Raw genomic sequence first — 23873 nt, forward strand, 5'->3', positions numbered from 1 at the left:
GCTTTGTTTAAAAATACTCTTTTGTTATTTAAGTAATACTTACTGCAATATGTAGATGCCATGTGCTATCTTTTTGTAATTTGTATTGTATGTCCTGTTTGTTCTCTACACAATGTGATCATGGTCTGAGTCACATAAATTAGATAACTGAAATGAAAAAAGTACCAAAGTACATAAACATGTGTGTAAGAGCAGTTTGTTGGAATATCAACTGAAGAAGACAGGATAACTTGTGCTGAAGAGGCTCTTCCAGCACAGGCCTGCATCCTTGGACATGCCTTGTGTGGGCCAGCTGCTGTTCTGGCAAAGTCTCAGCTTACCATAGACCTTAGCTACAGTAATGGCAGGGGTAATTGGGTAGGCTGTGAAAATCTTGGTGGAAATCTAAATGCATTAACTGCTGCCATGTGATTAGCTTGTTATATAATCAGATATTTGTTTTAATGTACTGGTGAACAGGCGATCCTAATAAAGTGGTCCTGACTAAAGTGTTTTTTGTGTATATGTAGCTACAGTGAAGAGCTGACACGGTGCAAGGAGGAAGTGCAGCAGCTACAGGACTCCCTTGCCAATGCCAGAGATAACTGTGTGTGTGTCAGTGAGGAAAGGCTCCAGCTGCAGCAGGAGAACTTACAACTACGCAAGGAGATGGATGAGCTGCGCAAAGCCACATTACTAATCCAAAAGAAAGCCAGACAACAGGTAACTAGTTGATTGATCATAAGCAATTTTAGACTCCTTTTTTGCTGTCCGGAAGCACCCCTAAGTATCATCTTTGCATTGAAAATTTGAAAAGGGCCCAACCAGATTTTTAAAATTTATTTTTAATAAAGTGTAGTTATAACTACAGAAGTTGCATTTCCTTGCAGCAAATGCGTTGAAATGCTGAGAGTGAAGGCAGTGAAACAAAGCTGAAAATAAGAAGGTATAATTAATGGTTGAAACAGTTAAACTTGTGAAGAGCCTAAAATTACAAAGAGCAAAATCAGTAGCAGATGTCTTAAATATATTAGCAAAGCTGTAATATTAAGAAACATAAAAGAAAAATTGGAAGGAAGTGAAATGTGGAATGACTCACAACCCTTTAGCTCTGTTGTTTTCAATGTGTGCGTTAAGTATGAAGCAGACAGATCAGTTCTTTAAAAATAATTTTTAATTGAATACTTTTTGGTTCTTGTTATAAACATAATCCAATACAGGTCAAATCAACAGCATAAGATCCAAAAGAAGTCTGAAATGATTTTTAAAAAGGACAGAGGTCAGAATGGAATATATATGTGTAAATACATTTTGGACCTTCAGATGTAGATAAAATCAGATCTCATGGAGTTTGTCTGTTTAAAAGCTGTGATGTGTGGGCCCATTCATGACTGAAGAAAAGAAATAAAACTTAAAAAGATAAACTATAAATGACATATAGACTTTAAAACTTGTAATAAAAAAGAAATAATGGTGTATTTAAAACATATGGTGTTTTTTTTTTTGTTTTTTTTTTTTGTTTTTTTTTAATAAATGTATTGGATAAGGCTGAACAATACCTTAATAAGTGACAAATTTGTCTGAAAGGATCTTTTGATTTTAGAATCTTTAGTTTAGTGATGACGATCAGCCTTACCATTAGAGTCTGTTCTCAGTGTGGTTAGACCAGGGCTGATTCCCTTATTAATTCATAGAACTGGACAGACAGGGTTACATTTTGTTCCTCCTGTTTGTAATTCCAACACTTAGCTCAGATTACTGAGTCTTACGTGAGTGCTGGCTCATCCTTGACTTTTTGAAGGATTCCTCACAAACAGAGACGAGCTTTGGATTAAATACTCATATAACTGAGCCCTGTGCTGTGAGCTGTGTGAACACCTTCAACTTGGATGTTAGTCTTACACCTTAATGCTAAGTTCATAAAAGGATTATATGACTGCTGTCCTCCAGGGTTTACATCAGCCCAAGACTAAGCAAATGTGAAAAACCTTTAGTTTACCTACCAGCTGAAACCCCAATCTAGAGACTATTTTTATCAATCTGAAAATCTAAATTAGAGGCATGTAGGAAAAAAATAAATAATGAAGGGGAAACATGTCAGTACGTTCAGCTGTATGTTTGTTATAACTGAACTGACATTCTCCCCTTTATCAGCGGAAGAAGAGGAATAATAACTAGATCAAAATTGCAATTTCAGCTGAAATTGTGTGGGGATGCTGAGAGCTGAACTGTGAAAGAACTGCTAAAAATCACAGAAAAAGCAAAACATTTGCTGAAAATAGCATAAAATAGCTGAAAAGTAGCCTGAAATAGCTCAAAATAGCCTATAATAGCTGAAAGTAGCATAAGAAAATGTCAAAGTAGCCTGAAAATAGCTCAAAGCAGCCTCATAAAAGGTCATAATAGTATAAAAATTGCTGAAAGTAGCATAAACACAGCTCAAAGTAGAGTAAAATAGCTGAAAACGGCAAAAGAAAAGCTCTGAGTATTTTAAAAATAGCTAAAAATAACAAATATAGCTCAAAGTAGTCTTAAAACAGCTGAAAGTAGCATAAGAAAAGCTCAAAGTCACCAAAAATAGCTGAATATAGCACAAGAATAGCTCATAGTAGCCTGAAATAGCCAGAAATAGCCTAAAAAAGCTAAAAGTAGCATAAGAAAATCTCAAAGTGGCCTAAAAACAGGTCAAGGTAGTCTAGAAATTGCTGAAAGTGGCATAAGCACAGCTCAAAGTAGAGTAAAATAGCTGAAAATAGCAAAAGAATAGCTGAACATAGCCTTAAATACCTCAAAGTAGCTTACGAATAGCTGAAAAATGGCGTAAGAATAGTTCAAAGTAGCCTAAAAAGAGCTGATAGTTGCATAAATATTGCTCAGAGTAGCCTAAAAATAGCTGAAAGTAGCATAAGAATAGCTCAAAGTCACCTAAAATAGCTGAAAGTGGCATAAGAATAGCTCAAAGTAGCCTGTAACAGCCAGAAAGAGCCTAAATATACCTTTTAGTAGCGTAGGAATAGCTGAAAGTAGCCTGAAATAGACAGAAAGAGCCTTAATATAGCTTAAAGTAGCATAGGAATAGCTCAAAGTAGCCTTAAATAGCCAGAAAGAGCCTATATATAGCTTAAGGTAGCATAAGAATAGCTATAAGTATCATACAAATAGCTTAAAGTAGCCTAAAAAATGGTCAAAGTAATCTAAAAATATCTGAAAGTAGCATAAGCACAATTTAAAGTAGACTTTAATAGATGTAAATGGCATCAACATAGCTCAAAGTAACCTAAAATAGCTGAAAGTGGCATAAGAATAGCTCAAAGTAGCCTAAAAAGAGCTGAAAGTAGCATAAATATTGCTCAAAGTAGACTAAAATAGCTGAAAATAGCATCAGTATATCTTAAAGTAGCCTAAAAATGCTCAAAATAGCATAAGAATAGCTGAAAGTCACCCATAAAAGCTGGAATTAGCATAAGAATAGCTAAAAGTACCCTAAAATAGCTCAAAGGCGCATAAGGATAGCTGAAAGTAGCCTATAATCGTTGAAAGTAGCATAAGAATAGCTCAAAGTAGCCTATATATAGCTGAGAGTAGCATAAGAATAGTTCAAAGTAGCCTATAGCTGAAAGTAGCATAAGAATAGCTCAGAGTAGCCTAAAAAGAGCTGAACATAGCATAAGAATAGCTCAAAATAGCCTATAATAGCTTAAAGTAGCATAACACTGGCTCAAAGTAGGCTATAATAGCTTAAAGTAGCATAGGAATAGCTGAAAGTAGTTTAAAAAAGAGTTGAAAATAGGATAAGATTAGCTGAAAGTGGCCTAAAATAGCTCAAAGTAGCATAAGATTAGCTGAAAGTAGCCTAAAATAGCTCAAAGTATCCTAAAATAACTTAAAAAAAAGTATGAGAATCGCTCAAAGTAGCCTTTAAAATGAAATGGGTTCTAAAGTAGGAAAAGGTGGTATTTAATGGCAGAAGGTATCTTAAATGGGTGAAAAGTGGCAAAAATGGTGAAAAAGGGGCAAAAATGGGATACAGTGGCAAAAACAGGTAAAAAAGAGGAAGCAAGTGGTATTTAATTGTAACAGGTAGCCTCAATGGGTGAGAAATGGCATCAAAAATGGTGAATAGGAGCAACTATGGGAGCTATCATAAGAATCAGCAGAAGTTGAGGAATACGGTGATATGATTTTTATGTGTGAGAAGTGAAAACTCATGCTACAAGAGCAAGTTAAAAACAGTGGTACCAAAAGCTCTCACTCATGAGTCTTTGATCAAAATTGCATTGCTGCAGATTAGGAGCTGTTGAGGAGTTAGTCAAGCTTTGAAGATCACTGTGCCAAAACCGTTAATCCTATTGACCTCAAATCTTTTTTGTGAGCAAGAGGAGAGGTGTAGCTACATTTTGCTGTTAAAATTATTTCTCTGGAGCCAATATTTTTCTCAGGAGAGCAGTTTGTTCACAGAGCTGCATCTAGTTTTGAAGAGTCTGTTTCTCACTCTGGCAGTGATGTCATCACTCTACATCTCACTCTAAAATGTCTGAGAGAGCCAAAATTTGGAAAAAGTTCGATCAGCAAAAAGCATGATAGTTCAAAAAGTATAAATAGTAGAAAAGAGTATTATAGTTCGCAAAATTCTACACAAGAAGCTGAAGAGTATGAGAGTAAAATAGTGAAAATAGCCCAAGGAGTGGCAAAGTTATGAGCAGTGGAAAAAGGTGCAAATTTGTGAAATTTTTGCCATCTGCTTAACATTGTTAAACAAAGTTAAATATTTTGAAAATTATAAAAGTTAGAAATGAGAAAAGTCATAGCACACGAATGGCGGAGAAACAGGATTTTTTGAAGTTTGAACGGTGTCAATACGACAAAGTATGAAGGAGGAGATAGCCGGCGCAGAAGAAGTTTAATAACTAGATCAAAATTGCAATTTCAGCTGATATTGTGTGGGGATGCTGAGAGCTGAACTGTGGAAGAACTGCTGAAAATCACAGAAAAAGCAAAACATTTGCTCCAAATAGCATAAAATAGCTGAAAGTAGCCTGAAATAGCTCAAAAAAGCCTATAATAGCTAAAAGTAGCATAAGCAAATCTCAAAGTAGCCTGAAAATAGCTCAAAGTAGCCTAATAAAAGTCAAAGCAGTCTAAAAATTGCTGAAAGTAGCCTAAACACAGCTCAAAGTAGAGTGAAATAGCTGAAAACAGCAAAACAAAAGCTCAGAGTCGCTTAAAAATAGCTAAAAATAACATAAATATGGATCAAAGTAGTCTTAAAATGGCTAAAAGTGGCATAAGAACAGCTCCAAGTAGAGCAAAATAGCTGAAAATAGCAAAAGAATAGCTGAACATAGCATTAAATAGCTAAAAAATAGCATTTGAATAGCAAAAAATAGCATTTGAATAGCTAAAAATAGCATAAGAATGGCTCAAAGTAGCCTAAAAAGAGCTGAAAGTAGCATAAATATTGCTCAAAGTAGACTAAAGTAGCTGAAAATAGCATCAATATATCTTAAAGTAGCCTAAAAATGCTCAAAATAGCATAAGAATAGCTAAAAGCCAATTATAAAAGCTGGAATTAGCATAAGAATAGGTGAAAGTAGCCTAAAATAGCTCAAAGGCGCATAAGGATAGCTCAACGTAGCCTTTAATAGCTGAAATTAGCATAAGAATAGCTCAAAGTAACCTATATATAGCTGAGAGTAGCATAAAAATAGCTCAAAGTGGCCTATAGCTGAAAGTAGCATAAGAATATCTCAGAGTAGCCTAAAAAAAGCTGAACATAGCATAAGAATAGCTCAAAATAGCCTATAATAGCTTAAAGTAGCATAACACTAGCTAAAAGTAGGCTAACACAGCTGAAAGTAGCATAGGAATAGCTGAAAGTAGCCTAAAAAGAGCTGAAGATAGGATAAGATTAGCTGAAAGTGGCCTTAAATAGCTGAAAGTAGCATAAGACTAGCTCAAAGTAGCCTAAAATAACTTAAAATAGCATAAGAATCGCTCAAAGTAGCCTTTAAAATGAAATGGGTTCTAAAGTAGGAAAAGGTGGTATTTAATGGCAAAAGGTATCTTAAATGGGTGAAAAGTGGCAAAAATGGTGAAAAAGGGGCAAAAATGGGATACAGTGGCAAAAACGGGCAAAAAAGAGGAAGCAAGTGGTATTTAATTGCAACAGGTAGCTTCAATGGGTGAGAAATAGCATCAAAAATTGTGAATAGGAGCAACTATGGGAGCTATGTGGAGCTAGATGTATGTGAGGGGAGTTAATCCTTGTGTCTGTAGGGGCTCCGAAGTTGCTATGGGGATCAAAGCCTGCATGACATCATTGTTTAATCAAGGCTGAGATCAAAGCATAATTAGAAACACCTGTGACAGCTTCTGTTAAAAGTGCTCAGAAAACTGAGTTAAGTGGCCAAAACATGCACTCAAACAAGGTCAATTTAAGCTGTTGTTGTGAAAGCTAGCAGAAAAAGGAAGGTATCATGAGAATCAGCAGAAGTTGAGGAACGCGGTGATATGATTTTTATGTGTGAGAAGTGAAAACTCATGCTACAAGAGCGAGTTAAAAACAGTGGAACCGAAAGCTCACACAGAGATGTAGCTACATTTTGCTGTTAAAATTATTTCTCTAGAGCTAACATTTTTCTCAGGAGAGGAGTTTGTTCACAGGGCTGCCCCTAGTTTTTAGGAGTCCAGCCACACTCTGGCGGTGATGTCATCACTCTAAGTCTGACTCTAAAACGTCTGAGAGAGCCAAAATTTTGAAAAAGTTTGATCAGTAAAAAGCATGATAGTTCAAAAAGTATAAATAGTAGAAAAGAGTATTATAGTTCGCAAAACTCTGCACAAGAAGCTGAAGAGTATGAGAGTAAAATAGTGAAAATAGCCCAAGGAATGCCAAAGTTAAGAAGCAGTGGAAAAAAGGGCAGATTTTGTGAAATTTTTGCCATCTGCTTAACATTGTTAAACAAAGTTAAATATTTTAAAAATTATAAAAGTTAGAAATGAGAAAAGTCATAGCACACGAATGGCGGAGAAACGGGATTTTTTTGAAGTTTGAACGGTGTCGATACGACAAAGTATGAAGGAGGAGATAGCCGGCATGGAGGAAGAGGAATAATAAAGTTCAAGATGGCCGACGTGGATATCAATAGTGTGGATGCTTACTCAGCATCCCCACTAATCAACAAAATGGCCGACGTGGATATCAATAGTGTGGATGCTTAGTCAGCATCCCCACTAATAAAGAATAAACGAATGGAAGAACAACAGTCCTACCATAGCTTTGCTATGAGGAGGAAAGTGGCTCGTTTCGTTGCCCCAAGCCCCTAAAAAGAAACGAACGGAAGAACAATAGTGGCTCGTGTCATTGCCCCGAGCCCCTAATAAAGTCAAAATGGCCGACGTGGATATCAATAGTGTGGATGCTTGTCAGCATCCCCACTAAATATGAAACATTAAGCTTCAGAAATGTATTTTCTAATAATACATGGTTTTTGTGATTTAGTTTTGAATGTTCTTAATGCAAGATACGAGGAGACACCTCTTTATGTCTTCAGTGAAGTCAAATGAAGTTGATAAAGAGTTTTTCTTGCATTTAAGTAGTGATGACATCATAGGTTGCCATGGTAACCAAGGTTCCTTAGGGATCTGGGGTGTCTTGCCCAGCACAAATCCACAAATGCGTGCACAGGTCCACAAATGCGTGTACAGATCTGCAAATGCATGCACAAATCCACAAATGTGTGTACATTCTAATTCTGCCTAGTCAAAATGAAATTAGAGATACAGTGCTTAACAAATTTATTAGACCACCTGTCATATTTATCTCAGAGACTATCCAGCATCATGAAGTACTTTAATGCAGACTCTTTCATTTTCAGTGAGCTCTCCGCGTTTTACCATTTTAAAGAGGGAATGAGGGATTTCAAACTGAATTCACCCAAATTTGAGCCGGCTCACTGGGCTTCTCTGAGAAGTCAGAAATTAATCAAACATAACATTCAACCACTAAAACTAATTTTTCTGTTCAGGAATGCAAGTAAATAACTATAATTTGACGTATTAATCAAGAAATAATAATGTGCTTTACTATTTTTTCAGTTTTTTTGTAAATCAGTAAATTTGGAAATTCATGGATAACAATAATTAAATTTTTAGCATTAAAAATATCATTTGGTTTAAGAGCTTCTACATATTGGTGTATTAACCATTGCAGAAAAAATGATTTGAAATGAAAAAATGACTTTAGTAATTACCAATGCTGTTAATTTAGGGCAGCTGTGGCCTAAACCTTACTTTGGTTAGGGTTAGGGTGGTCTAATAAATTTGTTAAGCACTGTATCTTGAATCGGAATTACAGAGATCTAAAATTCAGTTGCAGATATCTGTAATTCACATTGTGGATATCTGAAATGAGGTTGTAGATATCTGTAATGAGAAACCTCATACACATGAATGGCAAAAGTGATGTCATTTCACCTAGTCAAAATGAGGTTGTAGATACCGGCAATGACAATTGTGGAGAGGCAGAATGTATTTGCAGATATCTGAAATGTTCTTTTTGACTAGGCAAAATTGAATTACAGATATCTGTAACACATATCCAGTCTAGCTTTAGAAAAGCTCTGAAATCAGAGACCTCAGAGTCACCAGGCTCTGCCCATTGTGGTGCTGATCCTACACCTGCAGCACAAACGGCACCAGCGTGATGACTCTTTGTCCACTGGTGAAGACTCACTCTACCTGTCATCTACCCCCGCCCACGCATGCGCGGATTCTGGCCCGATGTTGATTCACTGAAAGCATCCAGCATAACAAACAGATCTTTACACACATTTGCAGATCTGTACGCACATTTGTGGATTTGTGCATGCATTTGCAGATCTGTACACACATTTGCAGACCTGTGCACAGATTTGTGCATGCACTTGCAGATCTGTACATGCATCTGTGGATTTGTGCACGCATTTGTGGATTTGTGAACAGATCTTTGTATGCAGTTACAAATATTTTTGCAACAATAATAGCTCCATAATTGTGTCAGCAAGTAAAACCAATACCGAAAGTTTTGTTTGTTTGTAACAAGGCAGCAATGTGAAGACTGAAGTTTGGTCTTATTAAATTTAACTTCTGCTGCTTTTACCACAGGTGTCACTGATTGAGCAGGAGTACAGTCTGAAGAAACAGGGACTTGAGGCAAGGATGCAGGAGCTGGAGAACTGCAGCCAAAGCTCTAGTGCAGATATGAAACGCCTCCTTACAGTCCAGCAGAAAACTACTCAGCACTGGAAGGAAGAGGCCAAAGACATGGTTCAGGCTTTTGAGAATAAAATCACTCATCTCAAGTAAGAACTGACAAAGGCAGATATTTCCTCAAAACTATGGCTAAGAATCTGAATAATATAAAACGTGCATGGAACCTTTTGACTGCATGAAAGGGCAAAGTTTTGATGTGTTTTTCAGGGTAGAGCTAAATCGTCAGAAGCTGCAATCACACAAGCTAGAGATGGCGCTTGAAGCTGAGCATATTACAGTTACAGAGGTTTGTGTGACACCTGCACAGTCACCATTGTGGCTTGGTTTACACTACAAGAGAATTTAGAGTAAAATTAATTAAAGACCCTGTAAAATAAAAACAGATCTGTATTTAGGTTTGTTGTATGACTGGTCACTATGTTATGAACCCCCATGTCAAATTTTAGTCAAATAAAAAAACAAAAAACATAGTTTATAGAAGAAGAAGAGTTTATAAAATTAAGCTTCAAAATCCTGAAAAAAAAAAGGCAGTAAAATCTGCTCCAGGATGCTGTGGGCGTGTCTGTGTAATGAGCAGAGGCCATGCCAACTCGAGAGAAATACAATCCTCTCAAATAAAAACAAAATGCTGCAATCTGAATTGAGGAAAGCTCACCCCATTAGCCTGCCTCTGGACCTTTTGTTGATCTTAGAAGATGAGACAAAGTCCGTTTTCTTGCTCAAATCTTTGTTAATGATACTTTAAATGATCCATAGGCCACTGTGGCTGAAAGATTTGCCAATTTGACATCAGCTAACAACAGACTGTACTGAGATGAACTGCTCTGTGATTTTATATTGTAGTGTTAGAGGGGCGGGGCCATTCCCCACTGTGGGCTTGTGACATCATGAGCCCATATATTTGCCCCATCCAAATTCAACTAAGCCAGGAAAGAGGTGAAAAACTTTCTAACGGTCTCAATCCAAAATTCAGTCACATGTGGATCTCAGTGTTTTCACATGTTTACAGCAACCTTATTCCAACATATCTAATTTTTTAAGACTTTGCTTTAAGGCAGTTCTTAACATTCTTTGACATTTATGGGATATTAGAAAGATCTAAATATACTTTTAAGATGTCAAATATTACTCTTTAACCCATGCAGTGTCATGGGCATGTAAACATATAAGCAGGGATTGTTTGACTACAGTAGCCTGCATAGCTGATTAGCGAGTAACATGCAAGCAAAAATAAGACATTTTGAATATGTTTGATTTAAGCTGTCTTTCCCATGGAAAAATGATATCAAATTAATATGTTCTAAATGTTTGCCATACTTATTTTTGAATACTGCAAAAAACATTGCTGAAAAAATATAGATCTTTTGCTAAGTCCCGGGTTAAAGTAATGCATGATGGAATTAAATTGATTTTTTTTCACCTACAAAGCAATGCTACATGATACAATTTTGAGGAGTCTCAGAGTGTCCAAATGATGACTAATGCCAAGCCTTGACAGCTAGTTTTAAAGGGATAGTTCAACATTTTGGCAAATTCGCCCATTGCCATAACTCCTATAGTCTTAGTAATAGGTTCATTACCTTCAGTTGTCAGTGCAAGCTATTTTTAGATCAGCGCTGCCGAGTTCGGACCTGCTGTGCCAACTCAATGTAAGCAGACGGTATTCCGGCTTTCCCTCATCAAACTCGTCAAATACACAATCCAACAACTCCAAAACGCTCTCGTGGACAGGTTGTGACCTGCACATTCACCACACTATGAAATAATAACCTATAATCATGGAACATTACGAGACGGAGATGTTTTAAAGCTAAATGCAGAGCCGGAACTACACTCCAGACATGGCTGCTACACTGTGTCACTCCGCCCAGTGGTTTACTCAAGAAATAGTTCTGGGTATTTGCTTCATGTGTTGTAATGTTACATAATTATAGGTTATTATTTCATAGCGTGGTGAATGAGCAGGTCACAACCTGTCCACGAGAGCGTTTTGGAGTTGTTGGATTGTGTATTTGACAAGTTTGATGAGGGAAAACCGGAATTGCTTACACTGAGTTGGCACAGCAGGTCCGAACTCGGCAGCGCTAATCTAAAAATAGCTTGCACCGACAACTAAAGCTAACGAACCTATTACTAGGACTATAGGAATTATGGCAATGGGTGAATTTGCGAAAATGTTGAAGTATCCCTTTAAGTGTATAAAATTGATATATAGAAATAAATTATTACCAATAGTAATATTTGTACCATGGGTCATGAAAACTGAGTGTTAAAAATAAGCTGGGTTATGTGTGGTTGTAACTACTTGGTATCTGTGTGGACAGTATCAGAGGCAACTGACAGAGTATCAAGAGAGGATGAGTCTTCTCCAGACTCACCTGTCACAGGCTGAACAAAGGGCAACTGCAGCAACCCAACAGGTAAAGGTGGAAAGTTGAATGGTGTTGATACACAGCATGATGGCATAGTGTGTGTCTTAAGGCCGGCTCAGACTACACAATTTTTTTGGGCGTTCACGATAGCACCATGTCAGACTATGTGGCCAAAATCTTGTCCTGTATTGGTCGACAACCTGGCCACACTACAAGAGTGATCTCGACCACTCGCCATATGCTAACATCACCACTATCTCCACGACTGAGCACTTGTTCACAGGTTGTCAAATGCAATTAATCATTTAAAAAACAACAAATCACCAGGTATAGATGGATTGACTTCAGAATTTTACAAGTCATTTGCTGATGTTACTTCTCCCTTTTTATTGGAGACCTTTTTGGAGAGCACAGCTAATGGATATCTGCCAAGAACCATGACTCAAGGTTTGATGACTGTAATTCCCAAATCCAATAAAGACACTTCTTTTCTTGATAACTGGCGTGCAGGGGCATTGCTAGGCATAAAGCTCTACTGGAGCACAGGCCCCCTACTATACCCCCCCCCCCCACACACACATACACACACTGCCCCACCCCACTGCCACCACTCTTACTAAAACTACTACTTGAGATATTAATGAGTGTTTGAACATAATTATTTTAACAATTGTGAACATGTTGAACATGACAGCAAAAGCATATACAGTATGACATAAACAATTCCAAGTCAGAACTCAAGTCAGATCAGGGCTGGTTCTAGCAATTCTGGTGCCCTAGGCGAACGTACAATTTGGTGCACCCCCTCTGTGGTTACAGATGCATTTTTCTTTTAAAAAAATGCAGAAATATTAATAGTAAGGTTTTTATTTATTCTGTAGCATGTGTTTTTAAGCTTTTTCAAAGTAAAAAAACATCTGATTTTGTTTTTTTTTCAGTTTGGCAACAAGAATGAAATTTCCATGTTGTGATCAGCGATGATTGCTGTCAATCTGTTCATCAAAATTCAAGATATTTCTTTTTACATTCATCAGTTATCAGAGATAATGTACTTTTACCAAAGTTAAAGATTCAGAGCTTTTTAAGAAAAAAGTAGGGGCATAGACCCCAAAAGCCACCCCATGGCTCCACCTCTGACTGATAAACTTATCCACCACACAGGATTTACACATCATATCAGCATATCAGCACAGTAATAATTAATTACTGACATATTTCAAGAGCACCTTCAGCAGTTTTTAACGAGAATTATCCTGTTAGTTCCACTAAAAGAACCTAGTTAGAGGGCTGCGTTGGGATCAGGTCTGAATTTAATTTTTGCTTGCACTAAAACTGTTTAACTTCATAAACAAGGCACAGTCCAATTCCTTAAATGCGCACAGAAGCTTTAACGCTCTTCATAGCGCTGCAGACATACAGTATGAGCGTCTCAACTGCTCTGATGCGCACAGGAAGGGACTGGCACATAGATACTGAGCCATCACACTGGCCTTTTTTCATAAAGCGTTTAATTTATGGACAGGGACAGGAAGGGACATAAAGAGTCAAAACGGACTCTCTGTAGGAGCTGAGTGGAGTACATTGCGATTTTTGGCACTCGCGAACGATGAGGAAAATGGTTCCACATACGGCTTAAAAAACAAAGAATGTATACATAAAGTCTGTAGATTTGACCCTGACATTACTCTTATTAATATAACCAGGGCTAAATTAGTCCTGGCTGCCAGCTGTTATATTTTTCAAAGAAAATTAAACCATTGGCTCTCAAGAGATCTGTCCATGAGAGGCGGAATTCTTCTCGATAAAGCAGAAGGAATCTCCCGTTTAACTTATGCAGCTCTGGCTCTGCATCTTGATGATAAACTTCTGAAAGAGATTGACAAAATGCTCTTCAATTTCATATGGAAAAATAAAACTCATTACCTGAAGAAATCAGTTCTTATGAACCCATATGAAAGCAGTGGCCTAAATTTTCTAGATTTTTACTCATTAAACACATTTAAAATTAATTGGTTAAAGCAATTACTTAAAAAACCCTACCTCAATTTGGAATATGATACCTCTACATATATTATTGAAACTTGGTGGCATAGATTTTTTTTCTTGTCGTAAATTTGATACTAGTAAAATTCCTGTGAAAATATCTGCTTTTTATCGCCAAGCCTTCTTATCATGGTCACTTATCTACAAGCACAACTTTTCTCCTCACAACTATTACATCTGGAATAACAAGGAAATCTTATATAAACACAAGTCTTTCTTCATGAAAAACTGGTTTGACAATAATATTTTACTGGTAGATCAGCTTTTAAATAGGCAGGGTCTTCTTTTCACATATGAAGAATTTCTGTCACACTATAGAATACCTGTAACACCTGGGGATTTTGCAAAAGTGTTTGGTGCCACACCCCCTGGAGTATGTATGCTTTTTAAATTTCAACCTAGGTCTGGTGGTCAACACCCGTCCCTATTATTACCAGTAAACACTCCAATAGGTAAAATCTGTTTTTCCAGTCATTCTATTAGCAACAAGAGATCTATAAGGAGACTGTTTCAAAAGGATATAACATCTTTACCTTGTGTCATTTCTTACTGGAACATGTTTGTGGATAATGTGGAATGGAGGAAGGTTTGGCTCTTACCCAGTAAGTATTTGATCACCAATAAAGTCAAGGAAGCCCCCTTCAAGCTTATACATAGGTTTTGCCCATCAAAACTTAACATTAAAAATAGGTTCAAAAATTATATTGATTCCAACTGTAGTTTCTGCAATCTTTGCCCTGAAAATGTACATTTATTTTGGTATTGCTGTAGTGTAAAGAAATTCTGGCAAAACTGTGATTCATTCACGATAAAATCAGTAAACATTTTGTTTTACTATGGAAGAATGTATTGTTTGGACTCATGGAAAATGGCACAAATTAAAACAACTGTGTATTCTTGATAAATATTATTATTATATTGTCCAAATTCCTACGGTGGCCCTGAAGGCCAATAGGAAATAAATATTTCAAAAGCGCAAAATACATTTCACAAAACACAAAAACATTTCACTGATCGCAAAATACATTTCACGAAACAAAAACATTTCACAAAACACAAAAACATTTCACAATACACAAAAACATTTCACCGATCGCAAAATACATTTCACAAAACACAAAAACATTTCACCAATCACAAAATACATTTCATGAAAACGGAAAGGGTAGGACCATGGTACTTGTTTGTGATTGGCTAAACCCAAGTCTGTCCGGCATCAGTCATTTATCATATCCTGTTTACACTTCTTACCGCAATAGCCGAGCCAGCACGAAATTTCAAGTGTCTACCGGCATGGAAGAGGAACTTGAGTTGATGGCGGAATACTTCAACAAAGGAAATACATATAGTGTGATTCTTGATATGCTCTCCCCGTATCATGACATACACCTTTTAATTGGAACCCTAAAATCAGGCTTAGAGTGTCATGCCAAAAGAAGTACCCCCGGTAGGATTTGTATCCCCCTGCCGCCTTTGCAGAAGGTGGAGCTGACTATCGACTTTCAGATGTAGATTTTGCCTCAGTGAATGAAAATGACAATAAAAGAATGTATAAAGCAGAAGATGAGTTTTGATCATCTATTTTATTCATCATTATCGTGTTTTTGTCGGTAATATCTTTTAAAATAAGATCTTTTAAGTAAACGTTTTGATACTGCAGCTTGGTGCACACTCATTACGCCGAAAGGAGAACACATCTTTTTCCCCCTGTGTCCTGTCATTGTATTTTGGCGGTGTGTTGGTCATCAAATCTGGGTCCACGCTGCTGTACATGAGTAACAGACATTTCTTCGTAACTTTTATCATCTTCTGTTAGCGCTGTTTAGCGTCAAGCCGCTGACATGCACTCACCACTTCCCACTTCCGCCTCGAGGTATTTCAAAATAAAGGTCCTGCATAGCCATATCACTGAATATTAACTTGTCTATTGACCAGTCAGAACAAGATTTATGTACAGAGAGATCAATTTCAGACCATTTATTTTAACACATCGTCCACTTCGACTGCATCCCACTCTAAACAAGTGTTTCACAGTGTAAAGAACTGTAAAAAACAAAGGAACATTTAATTGCAATCAAATATGTCATCCCTTCAGGGTGCATAAATGTTGTAAAGTGTATCCCCCCTCCAGAATGCTCAGATCACAAACTAACATCATAACATTCTTTTTGTGTTCATTTCTGATCAAGCCTGATCATACTGGAGAGTTTGAACAGGTTAACTCACTTCTATTTCAAGTTACAGGGGGATACAAATTATTTCAGGGCCAAATCTAGGCCTGATGTATTTGTTATCCCCTCTCTAACTTCCAAGAGTGATGCTTCAAACTTCTCCAAAGTCCCAAATGTTATAATTTGTGATGAGAGCTGGCCAAGAAAAGACAATTGAGGCAGGGGCCCTCAACCCTGGCTTGTGGGTGGGGGGTACAAATTATTTCAGGGCCGAATCGAGGCCTGATTTGTTATATCACCTCTAACTTCAAGAGGAAAGCTCAAAACTGTTACAATTTCACAAATGTCATCAGTTGTCATGAGAGCTGGCCAAGAAAAGTCTATTGAGGCAAGGGGCCCCACCTCTTGCTTGTGGATGGGGGGTACAAATCCTGGCAAGGCTAAAGTGAGACCGAAAATCATTTGTAATTTGCATTAAAGCAAAGACAAGGCAGTAGTACACCATTTATGCACCCCGAAGAGATGACATATTTGATTGCAATTAAATGTTCCTTTGTTTTTTACAGTTCTTTACACTGTGAAACACTTGTTTAGAGTGGGATGCAGTCGAAGTGGACAATGTGTTGAAATAAATGGTCTGAAATTGATCTCTCTGTACATAAATCTTGCTCTGACTGGTCAATAGACAAGTTAATATTCAGTGATATGGCTATGCAGGACCTTTATTTTGAAATACCTCGAGGCGGAAGTGGTGAGTGCATGTCAGCGGCTTGACGCTAAACAGCGCTAATAGAAGATGATAAAAGTTATGAAGAAAATATGTCTGTTACTCATGTACAGCAGCGTGGACCCAGATTTGATGACCAACACGCCACCAAAATACAATGACAGGATGCAGGAGGAAAAAGATGCGTTCTCAGTACAGTGTAATGAGTGTGCACCAAGCTGCAGTATCAAAACGTTCACTTAAAAGATCTTATTTTAAAAGATATTACCGACAAAAACACGATAATGATGAATAAAACAGATGATCAAAACTCATCTTCTGCTTTATACATTCTTTTATTGTCATTTTCATTCACTGAGGCAAAATCTACATCTGATAGTCGATAGTCAGCTCCTTTTGCAAAGGCAGCAGGGGGATACAAATCCTACCGGGGGTACTTCTTTTGGCACGACACTTTAAGCGCGATTTTAGGGTTCCAATTGAAATATGTATGTCATGATACAAGGAGAGCACATCAAGAATCACACTATATGTATTTCCTTTGTTGAAGTATTCCGCCATCAACTCAAGTTCCTCTTCCATGCTGGTAGACACTTGAAATTTCGTGCTGGCTCGGCTATTGCGGTAAGAAGCGTAAACAGGAAATGATAAATGACTGATGCCGGACAGACTTGGGTTTAGCCAATCACAAACAAGTACCATGGTCCTACCCTTTCCGTTTTCGTGAAATGTATTTTGTGATTGGTGAAATGTTTTTGTGTATTGTGAAATGTATTTTGCGATCGGTGAAATGTTTTTGTGTTTTGTGAAATGTATTTTGCGATCGTTGAAATGTTTTTGTGTTTTGTGAAATGTTTTTGTGTTTTGTGAAATGTTTTTGTTTCGTGAAATGTATTTTGCGATCAGTGAAATGTTTTTGTGTTTTGTGAAATGTATTTGGCGATCGGTGAAATGTTTTTGTGTATTGTGAAATGTTTTTGTGTATTGTGAAATGTTTTTGTGTTTTGTGAAATGTATTTTGCGATCGGTGAAATGTTTTTGTGTTTTGGGAAATGTTTTTATGTTTTGTGAAATGTATTTTACGATCGGTGAAATGTTCTTGTGAATTGTGAAATGTTTTTGTGAATTGTGAAATGTTTTTGTGTTTTGTGAAATGTTTTTATGTTTTGTGAAATGTATTTTACGATCGGTGAAATGTTCTTGTGAATTGTGAAATGTTTTTGTGTATTGTGAAATGTTTTTGTGTTTTGTGAAATGTATTTGTGTATTGTGAAATGTTTTGTGAAAGGTTCTACCTTTTTAAATGAGTTCAAGCAATATATAAATTCCATCAAATAGTCTGAAAACAAAAAGCAATTAAAACTGTTTCAGCCTGTGTTTGATATTGCTACATAGACATTCATTCCCCCCTAGCATTTAATGTTCACTTGTTTGTTCTGTCTTTCTCCTATTGTTAATGTACTTAATAATTGTATACAACTATATACATATCCCTACTGTGAATATGCAAATTGTAAGTCCCTTTTTGTATCTTGAAAAGTGCAATAAAGTTTGAATTAAAAAAAATAGTTCACAGGTTGTCGAAGGGGCAGGTCAAAGAGTGTCAATCACTCTACAACAGAAGCGCTCTATGTGATTGTAGTTGCCTTTTGCTCGAGAAAAAAGAAAATAAACAAGTATGGATAATAAGTATGGATGTATCAAAACAAGAGGAAGACAATATGGACTGGCTGTCTTTCAGATAGAACGTAAAGTATGCATGTGGTAACGTAAATAAAATAAAATTTAGTCTTTAGTTCTCTGAAGGGAGAAAAGGGGATTCTTATAAATGATTATGCAAAGATAAGGTGCAAATGCTCTCCTGTTGGTACACGTCGGGTCAGGGTGTCAAACTAGATGAGGATATAAGAAAAATTTAGACATGCTATTCTTGTTGAATCGTGGTTGTGGGGCGTCTTGAATGCGTCATTAATTATGTTTGTTGTTCACGACACTCAATCGGCTCAAGTTTTGACAATGAGCTGCAACGTTTCAGTCAGGCTTAAATATGGCTGAATTTGTGTAGTCTGAGCCAGCTTTTTTTTTTTTTTTTTTTAAGATTTATTTTTGGGCCTTTTCATGCCTTTATTTGATAGAGAAAGGACAGTGGATAGACTTGGAAACAGGGAAGAGAGTGGGGAGAGATATGCAGGAAAGGGGAACGGGCGGGATTCGAACCCTAGCCGCCCATGTACATGGGTAGCACCTTAAACCACTTGACCACCTGTGCTCCCAGTCTGAGCCAGCTTTTGATGGCCTCTGTCTTTTGCTGTGTTACCTGAATGATTTGTGACATTTGTTCACTGTGTTTCATCCTTTTTACAGATGAGTATGTTGGCATCGCAGTGAAAGACAACAACCAAGTGTGATCTGCATACTGTGAAAGTGATTAGGATCCAAATACTGTGACAGTGATGGTCACAGAGTTACAGAAGAAATAATAAAGACATAAGTGTGTTTACAGCATGCTCCTTTTTTGTTATTATGATACCCATAATTTGGCCAAGGGCATGACATCAATGTCTTCAGTCTGGTGATATAAAGGGGATATTTTTGTTTCATACACTAATGCACCAGCATTTTTCTTGATGGATTTTTTTTAGCTTGTATCATAAATGTCACGTTTACCACGACAGCGCCACCTTGGGAATTTCATCCAAAGAATTACCCAACTCACAATGAGGACACAGAGGTTTGTTACTGATGGGCAGGAGACATGGTTCCATTTAACTAAAAGTGTCCCTAAAAAATGGAAATAAAATAAAATCAACGTGGACGCTTGTTTCAAGCACACAATTGCATGGAAGTGGAAGGAGCCCAAACCAGGCAAAAAAAGGAAAATTAGACCAAAGTTTCGAAAGAACCAAATTTCAAAATCCAATTAAAGGGAAAGAATAAGTAAATAAGCAGAAACTAAAAAAAAAACTAGATAATTTCCACGAGCGGAAATTGCGAGAGGGGCTCGGGGGGCTGTGCTGGTTTCATCACAGGGTCATTTATTTATTTATTTATTTAAAGGTTTATTTTTGGGCATTTTGTGCCTTTATTTGATAGAGGAGAGGATAGTGGATAGAGTCGGAAACAGGGAAGAGAGCGGGGAGAGACATGCGGTAAAGGGCCTCAGGCCGGATTTGAACCCAGGCCGCCTGCATACATGGGGTGTGTGCCCCATCGCAAGGTCATTTATTACAATAGACCCGACTTGTCATTACAAAGTCATGTCCAAGTCCAGGCTGAAGCAGCATGTAGCTGGACAGTGACACGGTGAAATGGTTGAAAAACACTGTACATGAAGGGAGACTTTATTCATGTGTTTTAGTCATGTGTGGCCTGATTAGCTGATGCTGATCACCTGGCACCCAAGCTTCAGCTGTCTTCTTGATATACATGGTGGTGTTGGCCCTCCCTATGAGCTGAGGTAACATTATGACTACAAATGGACATGGCTGTGATACAAAGAAACAATGAAATCAATCTAATGAAACAGTGTGTCTGTCTCTCTTACTCACGTGGCCTGGTCATAGTTTAATACCAGTTACTGGAACATGAGGCTTAGAAGTTTGTGCAGATTCACACATGCATGTAACTTTGCCCACACGCACGAACACACACACATGCGCGCTTTGCGTGCCAACTTACACACAAACACACAATCTCTCCCATTCACTTCATACAGGATATATGTGTGGCTGTCTTTATGGGGGACTGTATGTGGATGAGAAGCCACCCACAGTGTCCCTCCATTCTGTTAAAGCAGTGTTACTCACCCAAAGAGCCAAATTGTTTAAAAAAATACCTTTGTAAGAGCCACAATTTTAGAGGTGAAAATTGGCAAAAACAGCTTGAAGTATCAATAACAATAATTAAAAGGTGGCAAAAATGGTCAAAAAGCAACAAAACTGGGTGAAAATGCAAAGGAGAAGGGTCAAAAAGTAACTAAAATAGGTAAGAAGGGACAAAATATCAGTTACAGGTAGCAAAAAATGACTAAAATGGGGAAAAAGTGACTGAAATAGGCAAAAAGCAGTCAAGAGTGGCAAAAATGGGCAAAAAATAGGTATAAAGTGGTATTTAATGACAAAATGTAAATTAGGTGGGTGAAAATAGGGAGATAAAACTGAAAAGGGCAATAATGGGATGAAACTGATTAAAAAAATGGGTAAAAAGTTGCCAAAAAAGTGTCAAAATGGGTAAAATGTAGGGATAAAAGTGTTTTTTATTGGCAAAAGGTAGCTTAAATGGGCAAAAAGTAGGAAAAAAGCAGTATTTAATGACAAAACGTTGCTTAAATGGATGAAAAGTGGCAAAAAATTGTGAGAAATGGCAAAAAAAAGTGTACCTTTTTTAAGGTTTTCTGGGGGGATAACATTTAAAACAAGACATAAAAGAGCTAGAAATTGTCACAAAAGATCCACATGTGGCTCCAGAGCCACAGTTTGAGTATCACTGTGTTAAAGCATTGTTTAAATGGGCTGCTTTATTGAAATTGCTCCATGTGTGCGTGATCAGAGCTCATTGAGGGCTGTATGTGTGTTAATCAGCGATGACATCATCAAAGGACCAGAGCTGCCATTGCCATGGAGATATGCCCCACCAGCAACAAACTGGTCTGAAAGAGCTGATTTCTGCCTCTGAGAGGCTCCTGAACAAATGTTAATTACAGGAAAACTGTAAATGCTAGGTGAAAAGTAAAATGATCGTGAGCTTCAGACAGTTCTGAAGTTCAGACTTTATTCATGTGTTTTAGTCATGTGGCCTGATTAGCTGATGCTGATCACCTGGCAACTGAGCCTCAGCTGTTTTCTTGACATAACTTGTGGTGTTGACCCTCCCTATGAAATAGAGTCCTTTATTTGAATTTTATACGGACATGCAGTTCCTGTCAAGGTCTTGATGAGAGCAGGTGCAGAAGAGATGAATTTTATTATTTCCAGCTCCATTTTAACACATTAAAAACTTTTATTGAGAAAGGATTGTGTTGTTATTTTGATTGACATCACCAAAGTCAAGAGAACACAGAAACACACACCAATGCCTGCTTCGCACGCTAACATACACACAAATGCACAGTCTCTCCCATTCACTTCATATAGGATATATGTGTGGCTGTCTTTGGTGACTGACGTTGGGGACTATGTGGATGAGAAGCTGCCCACCATCCTGTTAAAGCATTGTTTAAATGGGCGGCTTTATTGGAACAGCTCCATGTGTTTGCGTGATCAGAGTTCATTGAGTGCGTGTCAATCAACAATGACATCATCAAAGCACCAGAGCTGCTGTTGCCATGGTAATTAATGCCTGCACGGTTACGCATCACTGATCACAGATCAGTTACACCTGAGACAGCAGAGAGTAGTTTTGGGTGATTTTTGCTTGTAAACACAGTCTCTTTCTCCTCTCTGTGTGCAAAAACCGTAAATGGTATCATCAAACGGATTTCGGCGTGAGCATCTGCAGGCTTGGAACTAGCAGTGATGTAATTTTGGTGTTGATTGTGCAAGAAATGAGGCCAGGAGGGCGAGCTAAAAATGGGCAACTTTCAGACTCTTTAGGCAAATTTATCAGATTTGGTAACATTGCAGCAGATCAGAGAGGTGTCAGCGTACTTGGGACAGTTGGTCCTCTCATGCCAAAACTGCACATGATATGGCTTTGGTTCTTGGTTCCACAGTAGCGGGACAAGATTTCCTCAGTTTTGATATTTTTTATGTGTGGTGTTAGATTTGTGGCCATAGTCACTAGTTGTTCGCAAAAGTCTCAGTTGATGTGTTGGCTCTCTCAGCCTCTAGGGTGATGACATCACCCACTCTAGCAGAGTGGTTTTTCATGATTTTCACTCAACGCACAGGAGATTTGAAGACTTGCCTATCGAAAACCGTAAACCCCATCATCATAACAAAGACATTCCTGAAGACAGGACAAAAATACCTGCGTTTTAAAGTTTGAATGATCTCTGTAGGTGAAAGTATGGTGAAGCCGTAGGGGTGGTAAAAAACCCTATTTTTGTGGTTTCATCGTCCCTCTCCCCATTCATTTCAGATGGGACTTTTTTCGTAGTTCTTTGCGAATAACTTTGCGAAAAATTGGCAAATTTCTTAGAAAAATCATAGCACACTGATCGGGAACAAACCACATATTTTCATGTATAATTTGCAGGGGTTTTCTCAAAGCCCTAGGAGGAGTAGCGCAGCGAAATTTTGTCCGCAAGATGAAGAATAAAGAAGAAATGAACTGAAGAACAATAGTGGCTCGTGGCTCGTGTCATTGCCCCGAGCCCCTAATAAAGTTAAAAATGGCCAATGTGGATATCAATAGTGTGGATGCTTATCAACATACCCCCTACATTTATAGCTCACTTGTGATTTACCACCCCCCAGGTCAAAGAAAATTATTCATAGTTTAGCATTTAGAGCCGTGAGGAACATAAAAAAGACGCACGCCAGAGCGCAGCTGCGGCATCACTTCTGCTCTCTCAGTGAGTCTTGTCCTGTCCACACCTCTGACTAGTTTCTAGCACAAGGGTCTTAACAAATGTCAAAGCCAGGGGATTTTGCCTTGTAGTACCAAAGTTCTTCCCCTGAGTGGGATTAAAAAAACAGCTGCTTTTCAGAATACTTTCTCTGCGTAATTGTCCCTCAACCCCAAACGCAGATATTGCATCACGCTTTAGTGAGCAACTCAGTTCAATCTCCAGCCTAATTTAATCCTACATTAAAACAAATCTGTAATGCCAAACTAATATAACCTAATTTTATTTACATAAGATCTTATTTTATGTCATCAAGAAGTGAACTTGTGGTCTCGATCACTTAAGCTTAAACAGGACATCTATCTATAAACAGTAATAGCGCTGAAGTGCAATGAATCTCCGCAAGATCCACGTCTCTGTCTCCTCTCTCCGTGCCTCCCCATTCTCTCTCTCTCTCTCTCTGTCTCTTTCTCTCATCTCCTCACTGGACTCTGCACTGATCCCAGGCCAAGTAAAATCAGGGTCAGATCAGGCATTGTGGACAACAGGTTGCTGTTTTAAATCCATAAATGGTCATGTTCAGAGGTGTCAAGTAACAAAGTACAAATACTTTTTACTTTACTTAAGTCAAAATTTTGGTTATCTATACTTTACTGGAGTAATTATTTTTCAGCCGACTTTTTACTTCTACTTCTTACATTTTCACACAATTATCTGTACTTTCTACTCCTTACATTTTAAAAATACCCTTGTTACTCCTATTTTATTTCAGCTGGTTTTCATTCTGGCTTGGCATCATTCAAAAAAAACAAATAAAAAAG

General features: G+C 37.7%; 1 protein-coding gene across 3 annotated transcripts in view; it reads left to right on the plus strand.

Annotated features, from left to right (window-relative positions):
* sclt1 (sodium channel and clathrin linker 1) overlaps positions 1 to 19013 on the plus strand; it is a 95867-nt gene extending 76854 nt beyond the window's left edge. For all 3 annotated transcript variants that reach the window (XM_041784386.1, XM_041784387.1, XM_041784388.1), the window contains 5 exons: positions 510 to 702; positions 9124 to 9320; positions 9439 to 9517; positions 11556 to 11651; positions 18909 to 19013. In XM_041784386.1, the coding sequence (XP_041640320.1) occupies positions 510 to 702; positions 9124 to 9320; positions 9439 to 9517; positions 11556 to 11651; positions 18909 to 18932 (589 nt within the window). In that variant the 3' untranslated portion in view covers positions 18933 to 19013. The remainder of the gene's footprint in view (positions 1 to 509; positions 703 to 9123; positions 9321 to 9438; positions 9518 to 11555; positions 11652 to 18908) is intronic.
* Positions 19014 to 23873: the final 4860 nt, after the last annotated feature.

This window comes from Cheilinus undulatus, linkage group 4 (assembly GCF_018320785.1).
Source record: "Cheilinus undulatus linkage group 4, ASM1832078v1, whole genome shotgun sequence".
Taxonomy (NCBI): domain Eukaryota; kingdom Metazoa; phylum Chordata; class Actinopteri; order Labriformes; family Labridae; genus Cheilinus; species Cheilinus undulatus.